Source organism: Chionomys nivalis, chromosome 7, assembly GCF_950005125.1.
Source record: "Chionomys nivalis chromosome 7, mChiNiv1.1, whole genome shotgun sequence".
In the NCBI taxonomy this organism is placed as follows: Eukaryota; Metazoa; Chordata; class Mammalia; order Rodentia; family Cricetidae; genus Chionomys; species Chionomys nivalis.
The window spans coordinates 3,678,782-3,701,828 of record NC_080092.1 but is presented as its reverse complement, the minus strand read 5'-3'; the positions used below and the strand labels follow the sequence as shown (position 1 = coordinate 3,701,828).

Sequence of the window (23,047 nt, the reverse complement as noted above, 5' to 3'; positions counted from 1 at the left end):
TTCCCCACGAGCTCCCAGGACTCAATGAACACTGGCCAGACTGACCTGACACATGGAGGGAAGTCCTGGGCAGACGTTGCTTGTCTCAAGAATACACAGTGTTATGATGGGTCATCCCACCTATATGTGGATGTAGGGTAACAAACCCCACCTGCTACAGAGCACCCTAGGAGCCCAGTTGACTCATTATAAAAGGCCTGTTGGTAGATGCTAGAAACAGAAGATGTGGGGAGATGCTCATGTGAAGACAAAAGGCTGAAAGCAAGGCCTCCCTCTGGGGCCAAACTCAACCTCAACCATCTGGAGCGAAGGTCTGGACCCATGCCAACTACCGGCCACTCTGCATGCTCAAGTCAAGGAAGACAATGTCCCAGAAGTAAAAAGCCACAGCTACCAACAAGGCTGAAACCTTGTCTTTCCTGCAAAGACCTTAATCTAAATAGCAGAGACTCTTGGATCATAAAACATTCAGGCAGCACACATTTTCCAAAGAAATGAAGCTGTAAGACCAGTGCAGAGGAAGGAACAAAACTACTTCATTATTCTCTCCTTCCCTCCTTTAAAGCCAGACTGCGGCATCAGTGAGAAGACTCGCAGTGGGGATAACAACTTGAATCAAATGCTGAAGAACAGCAGAGTGAGTCTGGCTGGTGAAAAGTTCTGCTCCAGCCTTCAGAGCAGTGCTGAGGGGCCCAGGGACAGGCACTGTCAGTCTCTGCTAGATTGGCTGGCTGTCAGATTCTCAGGAAAGGAAAAAAAATAAAACCCTAGTAAATCCAATTTAGCAATCCCAGGCTCTCTGCTGATTGTTATTGCTCCCTCTAAGTGCCTCCAAATAATCCATGTATAAAACTCACGCCTAGAGAGAACGGACGTTCCAGAAAGCAGAGGAGGAAGGAAGAAAGACTCCAGGCAGTACCTGTCTCTGAAAACCTATCTATCTGTACAACAAGAAAAGTCTAGAGAAAAAGGCACACAGCCATCACTGCAGCTGCACCTGGCCACTGTGTTGCTGCCCCCAAGGCGGCCAAAGCTGGAGGCTTGGCCAGGTGCCATAACAGTGGCATTTCCTAGGCCTTATCAGCTTGTGTGCATTGCCAACACCGTCTAAACAGGAACATCAGTGCAGTCACCTGAGGAAGAGGGCGTTTGGTCTGTGTCAGGGGGGCAATTTCATTTCCCTTCTCTAGTCACCCATGACCAGAGCAACAAATAAAGATGGTCAGAGAATCTGGGGGAATTCCTGTCATAAACAGAGACCACTGAGCCATAGCTCCTATTCCTGATGGCCACTCTGATGATAGGTTAGTGCCCCAAATGTGGAAGAAGAGCCATGAGATGACCACCAGAAGTCCTACCTCATCCAGGAGAGGATGGCTCTCAGCTAAGGGATCAAAAGGTATAAACAGGAAGAGTGCTGGTCCCTTCTTCAGCTCATTGTTCAACAGCAGACTCTTGCCTCCATGGGGCTGCAGCCATCGGAAGAGTGTCTCCTGGTTTTCTGAGGCCCATTTATAGATGTTCTCAGCAGTGAAGTTCATGACCTCCCTTGGGAAGACCTGCCAAGGATAAATGTGAGAGAATGAGACAAAGGTGAGTAGACAAGGCAGAGCCAGAGTGCCAGCACTGTCCTCCAGAGGCCTGGCCAAGCCGCACTGAGGGAGAAAAGGCACCACTGCTGGCTGCAAAGCCAGCCCTCGCCCCCTCCACACGTATCCTCAACATGTGGGAGAATGCCACCATGGCAGCAGGCCACTTTCATATCACTGGGTTCACCTTTTGCTGAGAGACTCACTATACACAGATACTCTCCCTGCCCTCAGGTGGCTGTAATGACCTCTAATACCCTGTCATCTAAAGAGAGCACCACAAGGTGTTTATAAAAGAATCTAGGCCTACTGGCCAGAGTCAAATTTCCACTAGGCAGAGGCTACAAAAGACTTTGTCCATGGTCACCCCAGTAACTGGACAAATTCCTGGACAGAACAGGGACTCAGCAAACACTGGAGCAAATTAGTGAGTGACCTAAGCTTACACAAGGCCCCAGATCGTCCTTTGTGTGTAGCAGGAAGGAAAGAGATACTTCATATTTTTGCTTTCTTTTTCTGTAACATGAAAGTATCTTTCAAAGTCCAATGACATAAATCAGAGCTTCAGATATTTCCAGAGTGGAAGGTTTCACAAGATGAAGCATTTGGTACCACTACAAATGAGATTTAAATGACCTTACAATGAGTGTGCCCACTGCTTCTGCTATTCCAATGACGCTTCATTTGATAAAAGGCATTAGCTGATAAACAACTGAAAGTACCCAACTGAGGCAGCAAGCCTGGACAGTTTCATAATTATTTCACAGGTCTCCTTTCCTCCATTTACTCTTCTGTGCTGCCCTATGCTATAAATACATGTAGGCTAAAACAGTGGTATAAGAAAATGAGAGCTAGCAAAGCAGATGAAGTGAAAAGCTAGTCAGGCACAAGGAAAGTGGGCAGGCAGTGGGAGAAGCGATCACAGCAGTGATGCTCAGAGTGCAACAGTGAGGGCTTAAAACACACCAGGAACATTCCCACCTGGAAAACACAAAATACACTTAGGAATAGAAATAGCAAGAAGAAAAGCACAATATCTGTGATATGAGAGATAGACAGATGTTGAAATGACTGGCAAACCAGGGCACTCTGAGAGTACTCAATAGCACTTGGAAAGACCTTTGACCTGAGCTAAGGGCAGAGATTGTCACTGTATCTGAAAGTCAGTGGTTCTGCTGAGAGCTAGCAATCCTGTCAAAATGAATACACCTCAGAGGTCCAGTGAGACAGCTCACTGGATAAGGGCACTTGCTGCCAAGCCTAACAACCTGTGTTCCACTCTTAGAACATATATGGTGGAAGGAGAGAATCAGGTCCTGCAAACTGTCCTTGGTCCTCCATGTGTGGGTGTCTGTGTGTGTCTGTGTGTGCATGTGCACGTGTGATAAAATTAATAAATCTAACTAAAAATAAAATACTTCAGAAAAATAGCCTGTCAGCAATAACTGTGGAAGTAGCAAGGGCACAGATGTGAAGCTTAATGCTCAGAAGTAGGGAAGTGGCAACGGTCCCAGCAAAAAAGCAAATAAATCAGGGAACAAAGGAGACAATGAAAGCCTAGGATCTCTGAGGTGAAACACTATCAACGTCTACCTATGTCTTGACAAGAACTTCAACGCTCCACTGTTATTGTAGGAGAAAAGCCCTTCACATTCCTGCTCTTCACAAGAATAAATGAACAGCACTGCCCAGTGGAAGCTAATCTCAGAGAACCTGGGCCTAGAGTAAGAAATCACCAAGTGAATAACCACAGTTTCCCTCAAGAAGGGCAACTAACAAAACTGTTTCACAATGTAAGACTCTAAGCAAACAAGTTCTAGACTGCATTCAAGAGCCCTCTACTGCAAAGATACTTACTAGGGTCTAAGCTCTAGGGTAGGCTTGTAAGAATTCTCAATTTGCACATAAAATAATGTGCTCTTTTCTAGGGAGAGGTCCATATATTTCATCCAGTTCTCAATTGAGTCTGTGACCTACATAAGGTTAAAAACCACTGCACTAATACAAATGTGATTTGAAAATACTTACAAGTGATGTGTTGAAATGTCTATGTAAATACACACTTCCAGAGTGTACTAAGGATACCAGTTTCGCAAGATGTTTATTTGTGATAACCCCAAATCGTACTGTTCCTAGGTAATCTGAAACAGAAAATTTTCCTTTATTAAAGAGGAGGCCTAGGCCTTAAAACAATCACAAACCCATTGATGCAGTCCTAATGTGCTTATCCCCTAGGCAAGGCTGTTGCTAACCTGGCCTGGCCCCGGGAAGAGCAGCTGCTGACATTGGACTCTTCGTTCCAATCACTTAGGCTGAGGAGACTACAAACACCTGCAGTGAGCTAAACTGTCTGCTTTGCCACCTTATTCCCCTTGCTCAAACAAACCTGTCTCTGGACATGGCCAGCTCCTTCTCATCACTCATCTTGTTCTCAACTTCCCTGACTACCCACCCAATAGTAAGGACCCAGTAGACAGAAGCTTGGGGAAATGTTGGAACTCTATTCTATGTTGATGGTACCTTTAAGAACCTATGTTGTCTTATTAATTTAGACTTTCCTTCATCCAAATTCCTCTTAGAAATTCAAGTTATTATTTATTGCTGGTACCCTAGTTGGATGAAGATGATTATGAACTTCTGATCTTCCTGCCTCCACCTTCCCAGTACTGTGGGACTGTGTCATCACAAACAGTTTATGGGATGCTAGAGATCAAACCCATGGTTTTATGCATGCTAGGCAAGCGCTATTCCAACTGTAAGTAAAATGAATGGATTTGGCATATACAAAGAAATCACACAAACTGACATTTAAAAATGATTAAAATGGGCACACCACAGAAAGGGAATGGACCTGGCTAATCATTAAAATGAAAAATACTCAACCTCACTCTGAGTAAAGAAAAACAATACCACTTTTGCCAAACTGCCTGAAATTTAAGGCTTAAGAGCAATGGGAGCTATGATACAACACTAGCAAAGAAGGTAAAATTTGGCACTTGACAAAGAAGTTTGTGGACTGCTAGGAACAAAGAAGGAATACCACTAACGATCTCACATGTGTATGAGGAGTCACATTCAGGGACACTAGCTAGCAGATACTGTAAGGGAGGATGAAGCAGAACTACCATAAAGCAGAGAAACATCTCTAAGACAGCAGAACTTTTGTTTAAAGAAACAGAAAATCACCTCATACTTGAAAAACAGTAGGTATTCTTTTCTTATGGGCACATAGGAGAGTAGAAGTGTATAAAGAACCTTGAAAGGGGGTACAGCTGCACATAGTAGTCCCAGACACTCTGAATACTGGGGCAAGAAGAATGCCTGAGCCTAGGAGGAGCTTAAGACCAAGCTGGGCAAAATATGGAGACCTGCCTCTGAAAGGAGAGTAAAACTGGTTTGTTGTTGGAACAAGAAAGATATCCTCACATGTGAGGCTTCTATTACTAAAAGTAAACAGATACTAAATTTAAATTTACGGTGTGTGGACCTGCTATATCATGAGTATGGTATAGGTTCTAGGGATAAAATTTAGGTTGTCAGGCTTGGTAGCAGGTACCCTTATCCACTTAGTCTTCACTATTCTTCAAGGACCATGCAATACTATAGTGTTCAAACAATTCTAAAATAAAGGGGATGAGTAAGGTGGCACAGAGAAGACTGTGTCCTACTTTCTTGCCTTATTACAGACACTAAATAAGATCTTAAACTTCAAATTTTACCAACTTACATCCAAATAACCAAAGTATAAAAATATGAAGGCATTCAACACACAAAGTGTCACCCTCAGCCAGGTGTGGTGGTACACACCTTTAGTACCAGCACTTGGAAGCAGAGGCAGGCAGAGTCTGTCACATACTGAGATCCTGTCTCACAAACAACAAAAAGTGTTCTTCAATTTCAAACCCTACACTCCAGCATTGCCAAGTGAGGACAGCTAAGCAGAACAGCAGGAATGCCTCCTTACCACAGTAATCAATTTACACAAAAACCTGACAAGTCTAACAGGACACAAGAGAAAAGCAGGAAGACTAAACCAAAAAGTAAAAGAGTGGTCTGTGAGAAGGCCTGCATACCTGAGTAAGGCTGTCTGCATGTGACTCAGAGCCACAGTCATGTTCACATAATCCAAAAACAGCCAAAGGAAATGGAGGGAAACTACTGCAGAATACTACCACTAGCAAATACAACTGCAAATGATTAACACCACAGCAAGGGGGGAGGAGGAAGAGCCAACCTTAGTAACTACAGAACAGCACAATTTAGAGCAAAGAGAACTGGACCACGTCCATAAATCTCATTAAGAGATATGTTTCCAGGGGCTGGAGAGATGGCTCAGCGGTTAAGAGCAATGCCTGCTCTTCCAAAGGTCCTGAGTTCAATTCCCAGCAACCACATGGTGGCTCACAACCATCTGTAATGGGTCTGGTGCTCTCTTCTGGCCTGCAGGCATACACACAGGCAGAACATTGTATACATAATAAATAAATAAATAAATAAATAAATAAATAAATAAATAAATATTTAAAAAAGAAAAAGAAATATGTTTCCCAATCCTGTACAATAAAGGAACTTCTGGAGACATCACAATCCCTGACTTCAAACTCTACTACAGAGCTACAGTACTGAGAACAGCCTGGTATTGGCATAAGAACAGACAGGAGGACCAATGGAACCAAATAGAAGACCCGAATATTAATCCACACACCTACGAACACCTGATTGTTGACAAGGAAGCAAAAAATATCAAATGGAAAAAAGAAAGCATATTTAGCAAATGGTACTGGCATAACTGGATATCAACATGTAGAAGGATGAAAATAGACCCATATCTATCACCATGCACAAAACTCAAGTCCAAATGGATCAAAGACCTCAACATAAAGCCAGCCACACTGAACCTCATAGAAGACAAAGTGGGAAGTACACTTGAATGCATTGGCACAGGAGACCACTTCCTAAATATAACCCCAGTAGCACAGACAGTGAGAGAAACAATTAACAAATGGGGCCTCCTGAAACTGAAAAGCTTCTGGTAAAGCAAAGGACATGGTCAACAAGACAAAACGAATGAGAAAAGATCCTCACCAACCCCATATTGGCTGATCTCCAAAATATACAAAGAACTCAAGGAATTGGTCATCAAAAGAACAAATAATCCAATCAAAAAAATGGAGTACAGACCTAAACAGAAAACTCTCAACACAGGAATCTAAAATGGCTGAAAGACACTTAAGGAAATACTCAACATCCTTAGTCATCAGAGAAATGCAAATCAAAAAACAACTGAGATTCCAAGAATGGCCAAGATCAAAAACACTGATGACAACTTAGGCTGGAGAGGTTGTGGGGTAAAGGGAACACTCCTCCATTGCTGATGGGAGTGCAAACTGGTACAGCGGCTTTGGAAATCTGTATGGTCATTTCTCAGAAAATTAGGAAACAACCTTCCTCAAGACCCAGTAATACCATTTTTGGTATATATCCAAAGGATGCTCAATTGTACCACAAGGACTGTGTTCCTATGTTTATAGCAGCATTGTTTGTCATAGCCAGAACCTGGAAACAACCTAAATGACCCTTGACTGAAGAATGGATAAGGAAAATGTGGTAATTTACACAGAGGAATACTACACAGCAGAGAAAAATAATGACATCTTGAAACTTGCAGGCAAATGGTTGGAGCTAGAAAGCATCATATCGAGTGAGGTAACCCAGACCCAGAAAGACAATTATTGTATGTACTCACTCATAAGTGGTTTTTAAGCATAAAGCAAAGAAAGCCAGCCTACAAATCACAATCCCAGAAAAATGTATAACTCAAAAAAATCGGAAGGAAGGAAGGAAGGAAGGAAGGAAGGAAGGAAGGAAGGAAGGAAGGAAGGAAGGAAGGAAGGAAGGAATGTTTCCCACAAGGCTATAAACAGCAATTCTGTAAGCACATTGTAAACCTTGGGCACCAGGAATTTACTAGAAGGGTAAGAAGGAGGGGAAGCTAAAATGTGTTACACTGGAATCAGAGGACATTGTATAAGCTGGCTTTTAATTTGCATGTTAAGTATGTAATATAAAAATATGAATGCATGTATATCATGAGAGTATAAACACAAGCGCTTCCTGGTTCTATCTGCTAGATCTTTAAGTGAGGTCTCGCTGATACTGCTGAAGAGTACACCCAGGTAGCATGAGTAATAAAAACCCAGAGACAGATATTGAGGTTCAACAAGAAGATCAGAAATCAAAGCAGCCAGCCACTGGTTATTACCTCTACCTCAGACCAAAATGGAGATCCTGCTTCCACAAATTCTCAGAATGACACTAAGCGTGAGACCTATCTCCTCCCATTTTATATTCCTCTCTAGTGCTGGGATTAAAGGCATGTACCACCACTGCCCAGCCTCAATGGCTAACTAGTATGGCTGCTGGGATTGAAGGGGTGTGCAACCTGTATGGCTGACTAATATGGTTGCTTTGCACTGACCTTCAGGCAAGCTTTATTTATTAAAACACAAATATACCACTATATTTCCCTTTTTGTCTAAAATAAAAAAGAAAGAAAGAAAAACTATATACAATTAGTACAATAACTATATACAGGCAATAAATACACCAACAATGTCTAGTCCATTTGCATTTGACAAAGTCGGAGAAAATACTCCATTATGTATCCTATGAGTCCAAGCTTTGTACCTAATTTACTTTCTATCATAACTTGCTTTCTGAATCTGGTAAGCAAGAAAAACTATAAGTAGCTAGTCTTCAACTTCAATGTGGAGTTTCTTCCATGCCCACTGTCTTCTCTCAAGTAGATTGGTGCTGCCAGGAGCAGACATGTCTCATCGTCATAAAAAGAGAAAAAAGATACTATGCTATTAAAACATCTTAAATGCCATATTCTGTAGTGTTTGAAGATCACCTGTCTATTTAAAATATATCTCTGTCTGATCTTGAAAACATATCTAATGTGACTACAAGTTCGATTATATTAGATGACTAATTACTAACCTGCACTTCCTTATTATCCAAACACTTGGTAATAATGATTTTCAAGGACTAGAAATCTGCATTACATTGTTAAAACAGGTGTACTGAACAAGATTAGAAACATATATATGTATGTTTTAACAAAATTAATCTCAAATTTGTATCAATATACAAAATTTTAATACAATATACGAAAGAACAATCCACTGTAAAATATTTAAAACTAGTAGATGCTTCAATAATCTTCCTTTTTATCTATAGCCTCCCTTTTTTCTTCTCAGAGTAGATCTACCCTTTTATCCTATATTTATACCCCCTTTTTTCAAAACAAGAACCCTGAATCTAATCTTCTTTGTTCAACTTTCCTCCTGATCGAAACCAATAACAACTTGCAACCAACCCCCCAAATAATGACAATATCCATTACCCATTGAATGACCAAAATAAATAAATAAATAAATAAATAAATAATCCACCCCACCTCTTGGGAACGTGTGTGTTATATTCTTAAATTTACTTCCTGCTGTCTATCTAGGGGCAATGGCATCTTTAGGGGATCCTGAAAAGAAAAATTGGGGTTAATTTTCAAGTCCTGAGAGAGGTAGCTGTATCGTTTGTTGTCCAGACTGTGTAATGGGAAAGTGCAGGTTTTGTCTCGAGTCCTGGCTAGAGCAGTCTGTTAGGCTGGATCATCTCAGCTAGCCACCTCGAAATTGTTCTGAGAAGTTTGTAGTCCAAAGCCAATCTCTAGGTGATGTTTTTCAGCTTAGTGCTGTTATTACAGTCTTGGAGGATTGTAGTCGTTGGGCCCCAGGTTCCTTTTGGATACTTGAGCCCGAAATCATGTACAAGAAGACAGATGAAACTTTTTTCTAAAATTAGTTAGTACTCTGTATGAACATTAATATGACAAAAAAATTACAATATATTTATTAGTCTTATAAATTTTATACCTTAAGAAAAGCTGTTAAGGCCGGGCAATGGTGGTACACACCTTTAATCCCAGCGCTCATGAGGCTGAGGCAGGGGAATCTCTGATTTTGAGGCCAGCCTGATTTACAAAAGCTAGTTCCAGGATAGGCTCCAAAGCCACAGAGAAACGCTGTCTCGAAAAAATTAAAAAAAGAATGAAAAGCTGTTAAAAGCTGGGCAGTGGTGGTGCACACCTTTAATCACAGCACTTGGGAGGAAGAGGCCAGCCTGGTCTACAAGAGCTAGTTCCAGGACAGCTACAGTTATACCACATAGAAACTCTGTCTTGAAAAACTAAAAAAAGGGGGCTGGAGAGATGGCTCAGCAGTTAAGAGCACTGACTGCTTTTCCAGAGGACCCAGGTTCAATTCCCAGCACCCACATGGCAGCTCACAACTGTCTAAAGATCCAGTTGCAGGGGATCTGATACCTTCACACCAATGCACATAAAATAAAAAGTTAAATAAACCTTAAAAAAAAAACTAAAAAAAAGAAAAAGTTGTTAAAGAGTTAATATAAAGCCAAAGGATTATGAGATTAGTAGCAATAAAATAGTCCTTAAATTTTTCTTTCTCTTCTGTCCCATATTAGGAGGGTCTTCTGACATGAGACAGAGATTTAGATTTCAATTAAATAAGCATGCTTGGGTTTAGAGGAAAGAGCCACACTCCAACTCCAAAGCCACTTTAATTTTTAATTTAACCAGGACTACAAAAAGATTATTTGCATTATATATCTGTAGAGAACAGTAGAAACAAACATTTGGGAAGATTTATGAAATTTTATCCCGTTGGAATTGTGATATGCCAATAGTCAATTTACTCCTTTTCTTGAGACATTGTTTCTGGATGATTTGTACTTTTTCTTCAGATGTCTCAATTTTCTAATGGTCTTCAGATTCCTTACCTGGATGTCTTCATTCTCCTGAAAAGACAGAAACAGAACCCTTCCCCAACCATAACTTTGGGAGATTCTCTTTTGGCAAGTTATCTTTGATCAAATGAAAAGCATGTGTTGATTTTATAGGTTAGTTTATATTAAACAGCCATGGGGTTTAACGAACTATTATCTCTTCTAAATAAGAAGTGTCTCTTGTTCAAATAGAACCCTTATCAATTTTTCTGGTATCCATAGCTTTTTTTATCCTGTAGAAACAAAAGCAAAACCCCTTCTCCAACGTAACACATGTCCTAGTTTCCATTCTGAGGTCAGTATATCTTTAAGGTATATCAGCTGGTTTAATTCTGTAGTTTTTTTTTTCTTTTCTCCAAAGTTTTTCCACAGCTGCAGTTCCTTTCTCATTAGCATTTAGAAAATTCAAGGTTAATAAAGCATTATGCAATCAATTTCTATGGGTATTTTTCATCCTTTCCTGTTTAACATATACTTTAGAGTTCAATTTGATATTTTTATAACTGTCTGACTTGTAGAATTGTGTGGTATGCCTGCAATATGATTAAGATATGATGTAGGTGGGTCTTCTTTCTATGCATTGCTTTCATTGGTTAATTAATAAAGAAACGGCTTGGCCTGATAGGTCAGAACATAGGTGGGTGGAGTAGACAGAACAGAATGCTAGGAAGAGGAAGTGAGGCAGACGCCATGCTTCTCTGACCTGACGTAGGCTAGAATCTTTCCTGGTAAGCCACCACCTCGTGGTGCTACACAGATTATTAAAAATGGGTTAATCAAGATGTGAGAGTTAGCCAGTAAGAGACTAGAGCTAATGGGCCAAGCAGTGTTCAAATGAATACAACTTGTGTGTTGTTATTTCAGGTGTAAAGCTAGCCGTGTGAGAGCTGGGCAGGACGAAAAGGAGGCCTACTCACCTCATCGCCACAGAGTGGCGCCCAACGTGGGCTTGAACCCACGACCCTGAGATTAAGAGTCTCATGCTCTACCAATCTTTTACATTTAAAAGGGGATATGATATAGATATGAATAATTTGCACTGGTATGGATTTTAAGGTCAATTTTGTTATATGTATTTCTAATATTAAGGTATTGTGATTGTGTAGTTCATTTTTAAAATGTAATGTATAATTAGGAAATATAGGTTGTTAATGGATAATCATCAATAATAGTCAAGCTTGTAGTCATGTTAGTTAGATTTTCTAGATATATAGAGATATATTTCAGTTAAATAGGCATTCTTCATATCTTTCAAAGACTACAGAATATGGCATTTAATGTTTTAATAACTTAGGGTTTTTCATGACAATGAGACACGTCTGCTCCTGGCAGCACCAATCTACTTCGAGAGGAAGATGGGCATTGAAGAGGCTCCTTATGGAGTTTGATAGCCATCTGGGCAAGAAACTGCTCTTGCCTGGACTGTTGCATAAACTGGACACAAAGAACCTGCAGAGAGAGGACTGCTGAATTTGCCTAAAGGTTAGATGATCCTTTGGGGTTCCTAACTCATGAAAGAGTCTGCGAGACATTCTGCAGGACACAAAGGAAAGTGACTGAACTGTCTTTGAAATTTCCTGCTTCATGGAAATGTCTGCTGGATACTATGGGCCTGTAGGCTGAAGATGGATGCCCCAACAGTACAGAGAAACTTTGGGTGACTGTCCAGGCAGCGAGATGTCTCTGTCATTTCTAGAGTTTCAGAAGTTGCTTACTTCTTGTTTACTTAGGTAACATTATATCCTTCTGGAGTCTTTGATGGAGTTGAAGAATGGATAGTTATAGTTTTCCTTAGTTATGATAAAAGATAAAAGTAGATATAAATATTGTAACTGTAATTCTTGCTTGATAACTGTTTTGTTATATGTGATTTTACTATGTTAAAGTGAAAGCCTTTCTTTTTTTTTAGACAGAAAAAAGGGAAATGATGTAGGTGGTCTTCTTTCTATGTGTTGCTTTCATTGGTTAATTAATAAAGAAACTGCTTGGCCTGATAGGTCAGAACATAGGTGGGTGGAGTAGACAGAACAGAATGCTGGGAAGAAGAAAAGTGAGTCAGACGCCATGGAGCCAGGCACCAGGTCAAACATGCTGAATCTTTCCCGGTAGGCCACCACCTCGTGGTGCTACACAGATTATTAGAAATGGGTTAATCAAGATGTGAGAGTTAGCCAATAAGAGGCTAGAACTAATGGGCAGTGTTTAAAAGAATACAGTTTCCATGTAATTATTTCAGGTAAAGCTAGCCAGGAGCCGGGCCGCAGGCTGCCACTCCTGTCACTACAAATATAATAAGCAAACAACTGTTTCACTTTCTTAGAGACATATGCTGGAGCACTGTCTGTCTTCATTTGTGATAGCCATGACTTCTAGCAGATATGTGATTAATCAATCAGGCTTTTCCGAACTCAAAACAGTTTCCCATTGAAAATCTGAACAGGTACCGATGGTGTGGTATACATATTTTAGGTTTTCAATTCTATAAAATGGAACACATCCATCTGCCAGATTTCAAATGTATAGGGCCAGAAGGACAGAGAGGAAATTGACCACAAGTTTATCATTTGCTTCACAACAGGTGAATGAATGTCATGAGACTGTTGCTTCCTTAAGTCTCTTTAAATCTAACATTGGCAAGGAGTTAGTTAGCTGTAACAGAGCCTCTGCCATTTGGCAATTCCTGTAATTGGATATGTTAAGGCTGGTTGTCTGAAAACTTTATGCTGCTCCTCTCTATTCTTATAATGCAACACTGAATTAGTTTTCCACTGTCTGGATTTGAATATCTCTGTGATCTGTTTCATGATTTTTTTCTTCTAAGGTGTGTATCCTAGCACTCAGATTAATAAACATTTTTAGTGATAAGACAAAAATGATAAAGCGGATAAGTTTACAACTGACATTACATAAATGCCTTCTAAATTAGTTATCCTCTCATTTAATCATTCCATTTTCAAACTGTCCAGCATATTTCATACAGAGACCCAAATTCATCCAGTGTAATAGTGTTTCCCATTTTTAATGTGGGGGGGAAAAACTCTCTTTTTTTAACTAATTCCTCCTTTTAAGAATTCCCAATTGTCTTACCAAATCTACCGACAATGTTGATGAAGGTATGTAGCCTATTTGCTGCTGTTTAGAACAGTAAAAGCCTGACTGGATTTCAAGGCAGCTACCTAGTTTGGCAGCAGCCTGAAAAGGGGGTTCAAGGAAAGCCCTCAACTCACAGTGGGGGAGAGAGAAAGAGTGTGCCAGCTGTCTGAAAAATGCACCGGGGTTCAGAAAAAGCCATGTAAGGCAGGGGTCTGCCTGAAGGCAGAACCAGTCAGTCTAAGGCTGGTGAGTCCTTTGGTGTTTGGAGCCCAGGAGCCCATGTTTGGGTGATAGCTAGAGACTGTTTCAGAGAGGCTACAACAGAAAAATCCCAAACTCATTTAGAGGCTTGGAAAAAAAAGAAAAGAAAGCCCAGCCAGTGGGGCTGGAGCTTCACATGCTGCTTTAGCCTCTGCCAGTGGCTAAAAAGCCACAGGCAAACAAACGGCTTTTTCATGAATTCATAGCCCAAACATTGGGTGCCAACTATAACATGAATAATAAAAACCCAGAGACAGATATTGGGGCTCAACCTAAAGATTAGAAAAGCAAAGCAACCAACCACAGGCTCTTACTTCTACCTCAAACCGAAATGGCAATCTTGCCTCCATCAATCCTCAGAATAAGACTGAGTATGAGACCTGTCTCTTCCCATCTTACATTCCTCTCTAGTGTGGGATTAAAGGCATGCACCACCACTGCTCAGCCTCTACTGCTAACTAGTGTGGCTGCTGAGATTAAAGGTGTGTATCACCACTGCCTGGCCTGTATGGCTCACCAGTGTGGCTGTTTTATACTGACCCTCAGGCAAGATTTATTTATTAAAACACAAATAATATATTATTGTACACCAGCACTGAGATCTTCATCTCCAAGTGTCAATCCCAGCTGAAAGGTATCAGGTTCTTAAAGAAGAGGTTGATGAGAAAGGAAAAGAAATATGTGTGTTCCAGTCCTAGGGATGGACCCTAGGTCTTCCACATGCTAACAAATACTCCATCACTGAGCCACTCCCCGAGTCCCTTTTAAAAAATTCAAAAGGTAAAATTCAGACAATGAAAATATCAGTGGAAAAAAACAGCACCTAAGATAAAGTATGAACTGCAAGCCCACAAACAACACAGTACACAGGAAAAGGTGAACCATGGAGAACAGCTGTAGTTAGAAGAACAGGAAAATTAGCCAATAAGGACACTTATTTGGTAGTCACCAAAGTCATCAGAATATGCTACAGCAGAAAAATAAAAACTGACAGCCTGACCCAGAGACTGAATGGGGCCATTCAAAGGCCAGTTTAACTACATCAGTGTGAAAGGACAGGTTGCCTGAACAGAGCAGAGCCTAGCAATGCCAACATACTAGAATTCTAAAACTACTTTTCATACATAAAGACATTTATAAAGATCATACTTCTGGCGTAGTTTCTGTACATGGTGGAAATTTTCCAGGAAGTTTGCAATCCCATGTGAATAATTAATACTTGGATCAACATAAGAAGTTTACAGTCTAAGAATAATCTGAGTGCACTGTTAGCTCTAAAAATGTGGCTTCTCTGTACAACACATAACCACTGACATTTTGACTAATGGCAGGTCAGGTGACCTCACCACCATCTTGACTAAGGGTAGGTCAGGTGACCAAGTCCCACCATCTTTACTGAGGTATTCCTTGCCTAGTCTTGCGGTTTACTTGTCCTTAAATTCCTCTTACTGACTTTGCTACAAGTGTGTTTTGTGCAGTGGCATGCTTTTTGTAGGACCCACCAAAACATCCACTTCACCCAATTCCTGTTTAATATATGTGTGTGCATGCACATGCATGTGACTCAAGTTAACTATGAATAAACATAAGTTAGCTTTAACTCTGTGTGCATGTGTATAAAACTTAAATTCAACTGGGTATAAATGTACATATATTACTGTTAAAATGTTTTAAATAATCTGTTTATTATATCTCATTCCAGACTAAAAATCATATTTTAAATTGTTAAATTAACTCTCTTACAAAAATACTGTGTATGTGATTCAATTCTGCTTTAAAATATACTGAACTGTTCTCCACTATTGTCAGTTCTACCGCTAAGCTTCTATTGCAAACAGTTTTTTCTTCTTTGTCTTTCACAAGTATAAATCTCACCTGTTAAGTTGAGAGCCAGTACAGTCAAGCTTGGATCCAGCTCTCCAGGCAGATCCTATGCTGTAGTCACCACTTATCTATACCCGATAAACAGCCCTCGAATGCTCAGAGATCTGGGGAATATGGCATTTAAATGGTTAATTATTAAGAGACTTCATAACAGAAAGACAGGCTGGCTCCTAGCAGCAGCACTCTATTTCCTCCAAAGAAGACAAAAGACATGTGGGCACAGAACAATGTCCATCTGCAATTTGCCTCATCAGGTAAAAGCACTAACCATTGGGAGGTGCCTTTCATCTAAACTGAAGCTCTTTAGACGTGGATAAAGAATCAAATGGAACTGACAGCCTAGCTGCTCAGGTCAACGTAGGCTTGTCTACCTAAAGATTTATCAACCCACAGGATCTTTCAAAACCTGGCAGCCTGGCGTTAAACAACGAAAGGCAAATACGACCCTCAATAACTATGGAGGACCCTGAGGAGTGGCTCTAGGTAGCCAATAGAGTAAGTACTCTGTCATTTTTTAATCAATAACTCAAGTAAAATTTTATCCTTCTCAAAGGTCTCTGATACAGTTTGACAGCTGAGAGGTTTTGTCAGTTTAAAAAGACAGCCTCACCAAACAAATTTCATAATCTTAAGATATACAAATTCAAGTTATTAAAATGTGTACCTGCAAGTTATAAAGGTGTGAGGACAAATGCAAGTTATCAAATTTCTCTCTCACTGCCTTTCATAGTCTTAAAAATGCTTTTCATTGTGCAAAAACATCTGTCACAATCATTCTGACATAAATATGCTGCTGTGTATACAATGTATGTGTCTAAAACTTATGTTTTCGCAAACTTAAAAATTCTTACAAGTTCCGGGGAGTCAAATTAAAGGATCCACCTTAAACAGGTCAGATACAGCCCTCTCAATTCCCTGGTCCTAAAATTTTATTTTTCCTTCCTAAACTTAACTTTGTCCTCTGCTCTGCCAACACCTTACCAGGTCCAAGAGACACCGGACAGTTCCACACCACGAATCATGAACAGGAGTAAAGCAACCAGCTACCCCAGGATGTGACCAGCACCCAACAAAGGTATCCGAGTTCCTTACACAAAATAGCACAGCATATTACCTTTGCATCTGCCTGTGTGCTTTAATCCACTCTACATAATACAGGTCTTATACTATATTCTTTAAGGAATGGTGATTTAAAAATCTGTACACGTGGGGCTGGAGACAGTTCAGTGATTACAAGCACTTGCTGCTCTTGCAGAGGCCCAGAGCTCAATTCCCAGCACCCATAACTACAACTCGAGGGAATTTAATACTCTCTTCTGGCCTCTGTGGGTACCTGAACATACACATGCTTTTTAAAATCTGTACGTGTTCAACAAAGACACTATTTTTAAAGAGAAAAAAGGATATCAATATGTTATCTTGGCTGGTCTTAAACTCCTGGGCTCAGGCAATTCTATCTCAGCTTATTGAACAGACTTTTTGTTTGTTTGTTTTTCGAGACACGGTTTCTCTGTAGCTTTGGTGCCCGTCCCGGATACTAGCTCTTGTAGACCAGGCTGGCCTCAAACTCCCAGAGATCCACCTGCCTCTGCTTCCCGAGTGCTGGGATTAAAGGCGTGCGCCACCACCACCCAGCTGAACAGACCATTTTTAATACTCAATTGAATCTGCAGATCAATAAAACTAATGCAAAGTAACAGAAAGGAATGGAAATTATTGACATGAATATATCAGTATATTTTCAAGGTAGCATTTAGGTACCATGTAAATTTTAATTCAGTTCATCAGGTTTCTTGTATCAAGACGGTGATAAACCAGGGAGAAAAAAGTAGGAAGAGACAGGAAGGGGCTCCAGGAAGACTGTCACAGTGACTGCTCTACACAAAGCTACGATCCGAAAACACGGCATGAGAAGCAGCGATGGGACAAAAGTCGCAGGACTTTCAAATCTTACTTGGTCTAAAGAGATGGCTCGCCGGGCGGTGGTGGCGCACACCTTTAATCCCAGCACTCGGGAGGCAGAGGCAGGCGGATCTCTGTGAGTTCGAGACCAGCCTGGTCTACAAGAGCTAGTTCCAGGACAGGCTCCAAAACCACAGAGAAACCCTGTCTCAAAAAACTAAAAAAAAAAAAAAAAAAAAAAAAAGAGATGGCTCAGTCAGTAAAGTACCTGATGCACAAGAGTGACAACTGCAGTTCAGATCCCCAGTACCCACATAAAAAAGCCAACCATGGTTACAACATATGTCTGTAACTCCTGGATGATAGGTACGGTGAATCCCTAGAGATCACTGGCCAGCCAATCTAGACAATTGGGGAGTACCAGGTTCAGAGAGAAACCCTGTCTCAAAAGATAGAGAGCAACTGAGGAAGATACCTGACACCAACCGCTGGCTTCAACAAGCAGATGCACACCTGTACAAGCACACCCAGGTGGACACACCTAAGGCCAGTCAGGTGACAGAATTCCTGCAGATAGTCTTTCAAAAGCACAAACTATGCTTATCTGGACACTTCCAAGCAGGGGTGTAGTTCCTGAAGAACTACAGACTTTACGCTATTGTTTATTCACACACAAACAACCTAGACTTATAAAATAAGCACCAGCCCTCCATCTCCAACTTCCAAATTTCCATACAGGTGAACTCAATCAAAGAAAAATTAATGATCTTATTCTAGGGTGAGACACTGGCAGCTTCCAGTTCACTGCTTCTCCTCTTTCGCACACTGCTATCTCTTTTTGTCAATCAGATGAAATGAAAATCCAAAATTTGCTGCAAGGGGTAAGGACTCTTGTCTAAGCACTTGTGAGGTTTTCCCTGTATTTTATATCAATCTGGACTACAGAATGGAGACGGTCTCAAAAAACATTTTTATGTCAGGCGGTGGTGGTACACACCTTTTTAATTCCAGCACTCGGGAGGCAGAAACAGGTGGATCTCTGTCAGTTCGAGACCAGCCTGGTCTACAGAGCTAATTCCAGGACAGGCTCTAAAGTTACAAAGAAATCCTGTCTTGAAAAACCGAAAGGGTGGGAAAAAAAACCACACTTTTATTTTTCTTGAAAGAAGAGCTCTTGCCTAGCACACAGAAGGCCCTGATTTCCATCCCTAGCCCTGGAAAAAACAAAAACCATTGCATATCTCTTTTTAAAAAGTTACCACAGTTGGGCAGGGCAGCAGACTGCCTTTAACCCCAGCATTTGGGAGTTCTGTGAGTTCAAGGTCAGTGTGACCTACAGAGGGGGTTCCAGGACAGCCAGGGCTAGCTACAAAGGAAGTTCTAGGCCAACATGATATACACAGTGTGACTGTGTGACAAAAACTAATGGACCAACCAATCAAATAGTAGCACAAAGTAGAAATCTAGAGTAAAAGAAAACACCAAAACAGATCCGTAAGCACTAGAGCCTGCAGTTTGGGCTAATGCAGCCACTACTCTGACATAGAAAAGTTATAAATGGTACAACAAATTAGCCAATGAAAGGGGAAATATCAACTGTGTTCCACAAAGTAAAATCAAGTAGTGAAAAATGTTAAATAACTTAAATTTTTTAAAAAGTCTACTAATAGAATTTTCAGAAAAAAATAAATCAAGAAAGAGTCAATGGGTATGTTTGTTTAAGACAAGATCTTGCAATACAGCCTAAACTGACTTCCAATTTAGGATCTTTCTGCCTCTGCCTCCCAAGTGCTGGTATTTGTAGGTGTGCAACACGATGCCTGGCTCAGAATCTAAGATTTAACCCCATCAAAAATAATGCTAGTGGTGCTAGAAAGACAGCTTGGCAGTTTGAAGTATGTATTTATTACTTGTCCAGAGGACTCACTTTAGATGGCTCATAACCACCTATAACTCCAGCTCCATGGGCTCCAAGACCCTCTTCTGGTCTCTGTTGGCACTGTGCACACATGAATATCAAATAGGTGACACTAATGTTAGCATTATTTCCTAGCAGTAAGGAGACTGGGAAAGTAATGAGCAGAAATATAACAACAGGCTCCTGCCCACACCTGTTAGCAGGCAAATTACAATAGCTGACACAGTAGCACCAAGGCTGAGCAAACCTCAGAAAAACAGGACATGCAAAAGGAGAAAGTTCAAACAGTAAAGAGGAGTAGCAGACCTAATTACAGGGCTAAGACAGTATAAAAACTTCCCCTAATTTCCTTTACCCTAATGTGTAAAGACAACATCAAACAACAGCTGTTTGGCTGTGGTAAAGCTGACCTTGCAATTCTACCCTCACTCGCCAGAGGCAACTGTGAGCTCTCCTCTAGCAGGGCCCCAGCAAGTCAGAACTCAGTATCTTATTTCTAAGATAATTTTATTTTATTTATTTTGGTTGCATTTGTCTGTATTTTGAGACAGGGTCTCTCCATATAGTCCTGGCTGTGCTGAAGCTTGATACTTAGTCCTGACTGGCCTTGAAACCAGAGATCCTGCTATCTCTACCTCCAGAGTACTGATTAGAGCTGTGTGTCACCACAGCTAAGACAATTAAAAAATCATTAAGACAGGCTTATCAACAGTAAGTCTCTACTTCTGAGTCCTAGGCTCCCCCCCCACACACACACACAAAAAAAAACATCGAGGTTGAGAAGACACATGTATCTAGCTGGAGCATCTGCTCCCTACACAACAGTCTATGCACTTCAACTCACCTGACCCAGGCCTCAATTTCTGTGCACAGTCTAAACAGGACAAACAGTAACGTACAATCTACATTTGAAACTGTCCCATTTAAAAAAAAAATTAAGCACATGCTTCTTTCTCTTACATGCTTCTACTATTAACAATAAGAAAAATAACTGTCCTTTCGAGCAAGAGAGAGAAAAGAGGGAAGAAATCCAGATGTTCAAGGCAAGACTCATCTTAGGTAATCCTTCAGAATTAGGGAAAAAAATAATTTCAAATGTGTCTTTTTCTTAAGAAAATGGTTCATGGTGCTGAAGAGATGGCTCAGAGGTTAAGAGCACTGGCTACTCTTCCAGAGGACCTGGGTTCAATTCCCAGCAACCACATAGTGACTCACAACCATCTACAATGAGATCTGGTGCCCTCTTCTGACGTGCGGGCATACATGCAGCAGAATACTGGTTTTTCAAGACTGGGTTTCTCTGTGTAACAGCTCTGGTGTCCTGGAACTAGCTCTAGTAGACCAGGCTGGCCTTGAACCTGCCTCTGCCGCCCAAGTGCTGGGATTAAAACCATCACTGCCCAACTAGTAAATAAATCTTTAAAAAACATGGTTCAATAAACTTAAGTGGGAACTCAGTCACCAACAGTAGGGTAAACTAGAATTAATTAGCATGAACCTCAGCTCCCACATACTAGTGTATGCAGCAGGATCTTAAGCTAGAATCACAACACTGTGGGGGAACACAGAAAAGATAAGTCAGACCACATCTATCAGGAAAAAAGTTTCAAATTACCCAGCACACTCATTTTGTGTGAATTCACTTCTGGGCGGTTTGGTTTTGCTTCAGATGTACTGAGAATAGAACCCAGGGCCCCTGTGTAAACTAGAGGGAAGGCTCTACCACCAAGCTATACTTTTCTCTCAGGTTTCTGTATCCTTTTTGTACTGGGGAATGGGTCTTGCTGTTTTCAGGTCTGGCCTCAAATGATCATGCACCCTCAGACTCCTGAGTAGCCAGGACTGTAAGTGCTACCAACATGACTGAATGGAGTAATTCTAAGTCTTCTATCTTTCTTGAGCACCCCATGCTATTTATCTCTGTTTTGCTTTAAACTTTGTTGTTGTTGTTGTTCTAGTTTTAAGAAAGAAAGGGGAAGGAAGGAAGGCCGTTGTGTCTGGAAAGGCTTTCTATCTGAAAAACTCCAAATGAAAAAACAGTTTAAGATGAAAGGCTCATCTCACTAACGTGGCATAGCTACATACAATACAAAGCAACCAAACGACCTTTCATGATCCTAAAATAGCCCCTTCAGCTCAAGAATTTGAATGCTGCCTTCCTTTTAGGGGTCACTGGGTTCCCTTTCATATATAACTTTGTTTATGGTCTTCCATGAAGAGCTCTAAATGTGTGCTTCTTAAACAATTTAAGTTGTATTTTGTTTTGAAAGTTTACACCTAGAGTTTAAACCTAGTGGTACAATCCTACAATCTCAACTGTTTAACAGGCTCAGGCATAAGAACTTAAAGTTCAAAGCCAACCTGGACACCTTAGTGAGACCTTGTCTCAAGATGAAAAGAGAGAATTGGGAGGGAGCTCAGTAAAAGTGCATAGGCAGATAGGGAAAATTTCACTAAGTCTTAGTCACCTGAGGCTGTGAAACTCAGTCTTTCAGGTAGACAGGAGGCACATAACAATCCATTTTTTCTCTCCCATTATCTCCCAGACAAGAAAATGTGAGCATAGTCAACTCTCTGTGTATAAAACCCCAAGACAATGTGCACGTTAAAATGGTAAGTAATGTAACTGTTTGATAAAATAATAATATGCTGTTATAAGTTTTTAAACCTGAAGTAATCTAACACCCAGTAAAAAACAGATGGCTTAACTGGACACTGGTGGTGCACGCCTTTAATTCCAACACTCAGGAGGGAGAAGCAGGAGGACCTTTGAGTTCAAGGCTAGCCTGGTGTACAGACTGAGTTCCAGGACAGCCAGGGCTACTTATTGAGACCCTGTATCAAAAACCAAACAAATGAAACAAACAAACAAAAAAACCCAGATGGTTAATCTATCAGGGTAGCATGGTATAGCCATTAATATTATCTCTCACTTGGCAAATACCCTGCTGCATGCCAGCCACTGGAGAAAAACACATGATCCCTACCCTCAGAAACCTGAGTATGGAAAAGTTGAAAGACATTAAACAAATTATTTTATAATTAGATTCATAAGTGCATCCATGCATGTGTTAAGTAGAGAAAAATAACAAAGAACTCAATTTGATAGGGAGAGGGGCTTATTAGTCACTGAATTGTAAGAGTGATATTTGAGCAAGACCATGAAGGATGAATAGGAGTTTGACAGGTAGAGGGTTTGGGGCACTTTACCTTCAAGACAAGACTAACACTTGAAACCAAGGTGTCATGGGAGTAGGAAGACAGAAGCTGGAAACAGCTAAGTGTCCACTGTCTAGTCCAGATGTGGGTAAAGCACCAGTGGTAACAAGAGTTGGAGACAAGTGCGTAGATGAATGTAGCCAATAGGACTGACGGACTCAGCCATGACCTTGAGAGAACACAAAACAATATGGAAAGAGGAGGAGAATATGGAATTCGTACGCACGACATGGACCTGAGAGGAGCGAAACTGGCACAGGCTCATGATGTACCTGCGACCTTTAGAAGCCATCCTGTGAAGGGAGGATCCTACTAA

At 40.8% G+C, this 23,047-nt stretch overlaps 1 protein-coding gene across 2 annotated transcripts in view; it reads right to left on the bottom strand.

Annotated features, from left to right (window-relative positions):
• Window positions 1-23,047, bottom strand: part of Txndc11 (thioredoxin domain containing 11) — a 77,217-nt gene that overhangs the window by 19,630 nt on the left and 34,540 nt on the right. Inside the window, exons 6-7 of one of the 2 annotated variants that reach the window (XM_057773818.1) lie at window positions 3,618-3,730; window positions 1,359-1,559 (exon numbers count right to left, since the gene is read on the bottom strand). In XM_057773818.1, coding sequence (XP_057629801.1) covers window positions 1,359-1,559; window positions 3,618-3,730 — 314 coding nt within the window. The remainder of the gene's footprint in view (window positions 1-1,358; window positions 1,560-3,617; window positions 3,731-23,047) is intronic. The other variant, XM_057773819.1, reaches the window with a different exon arrangement.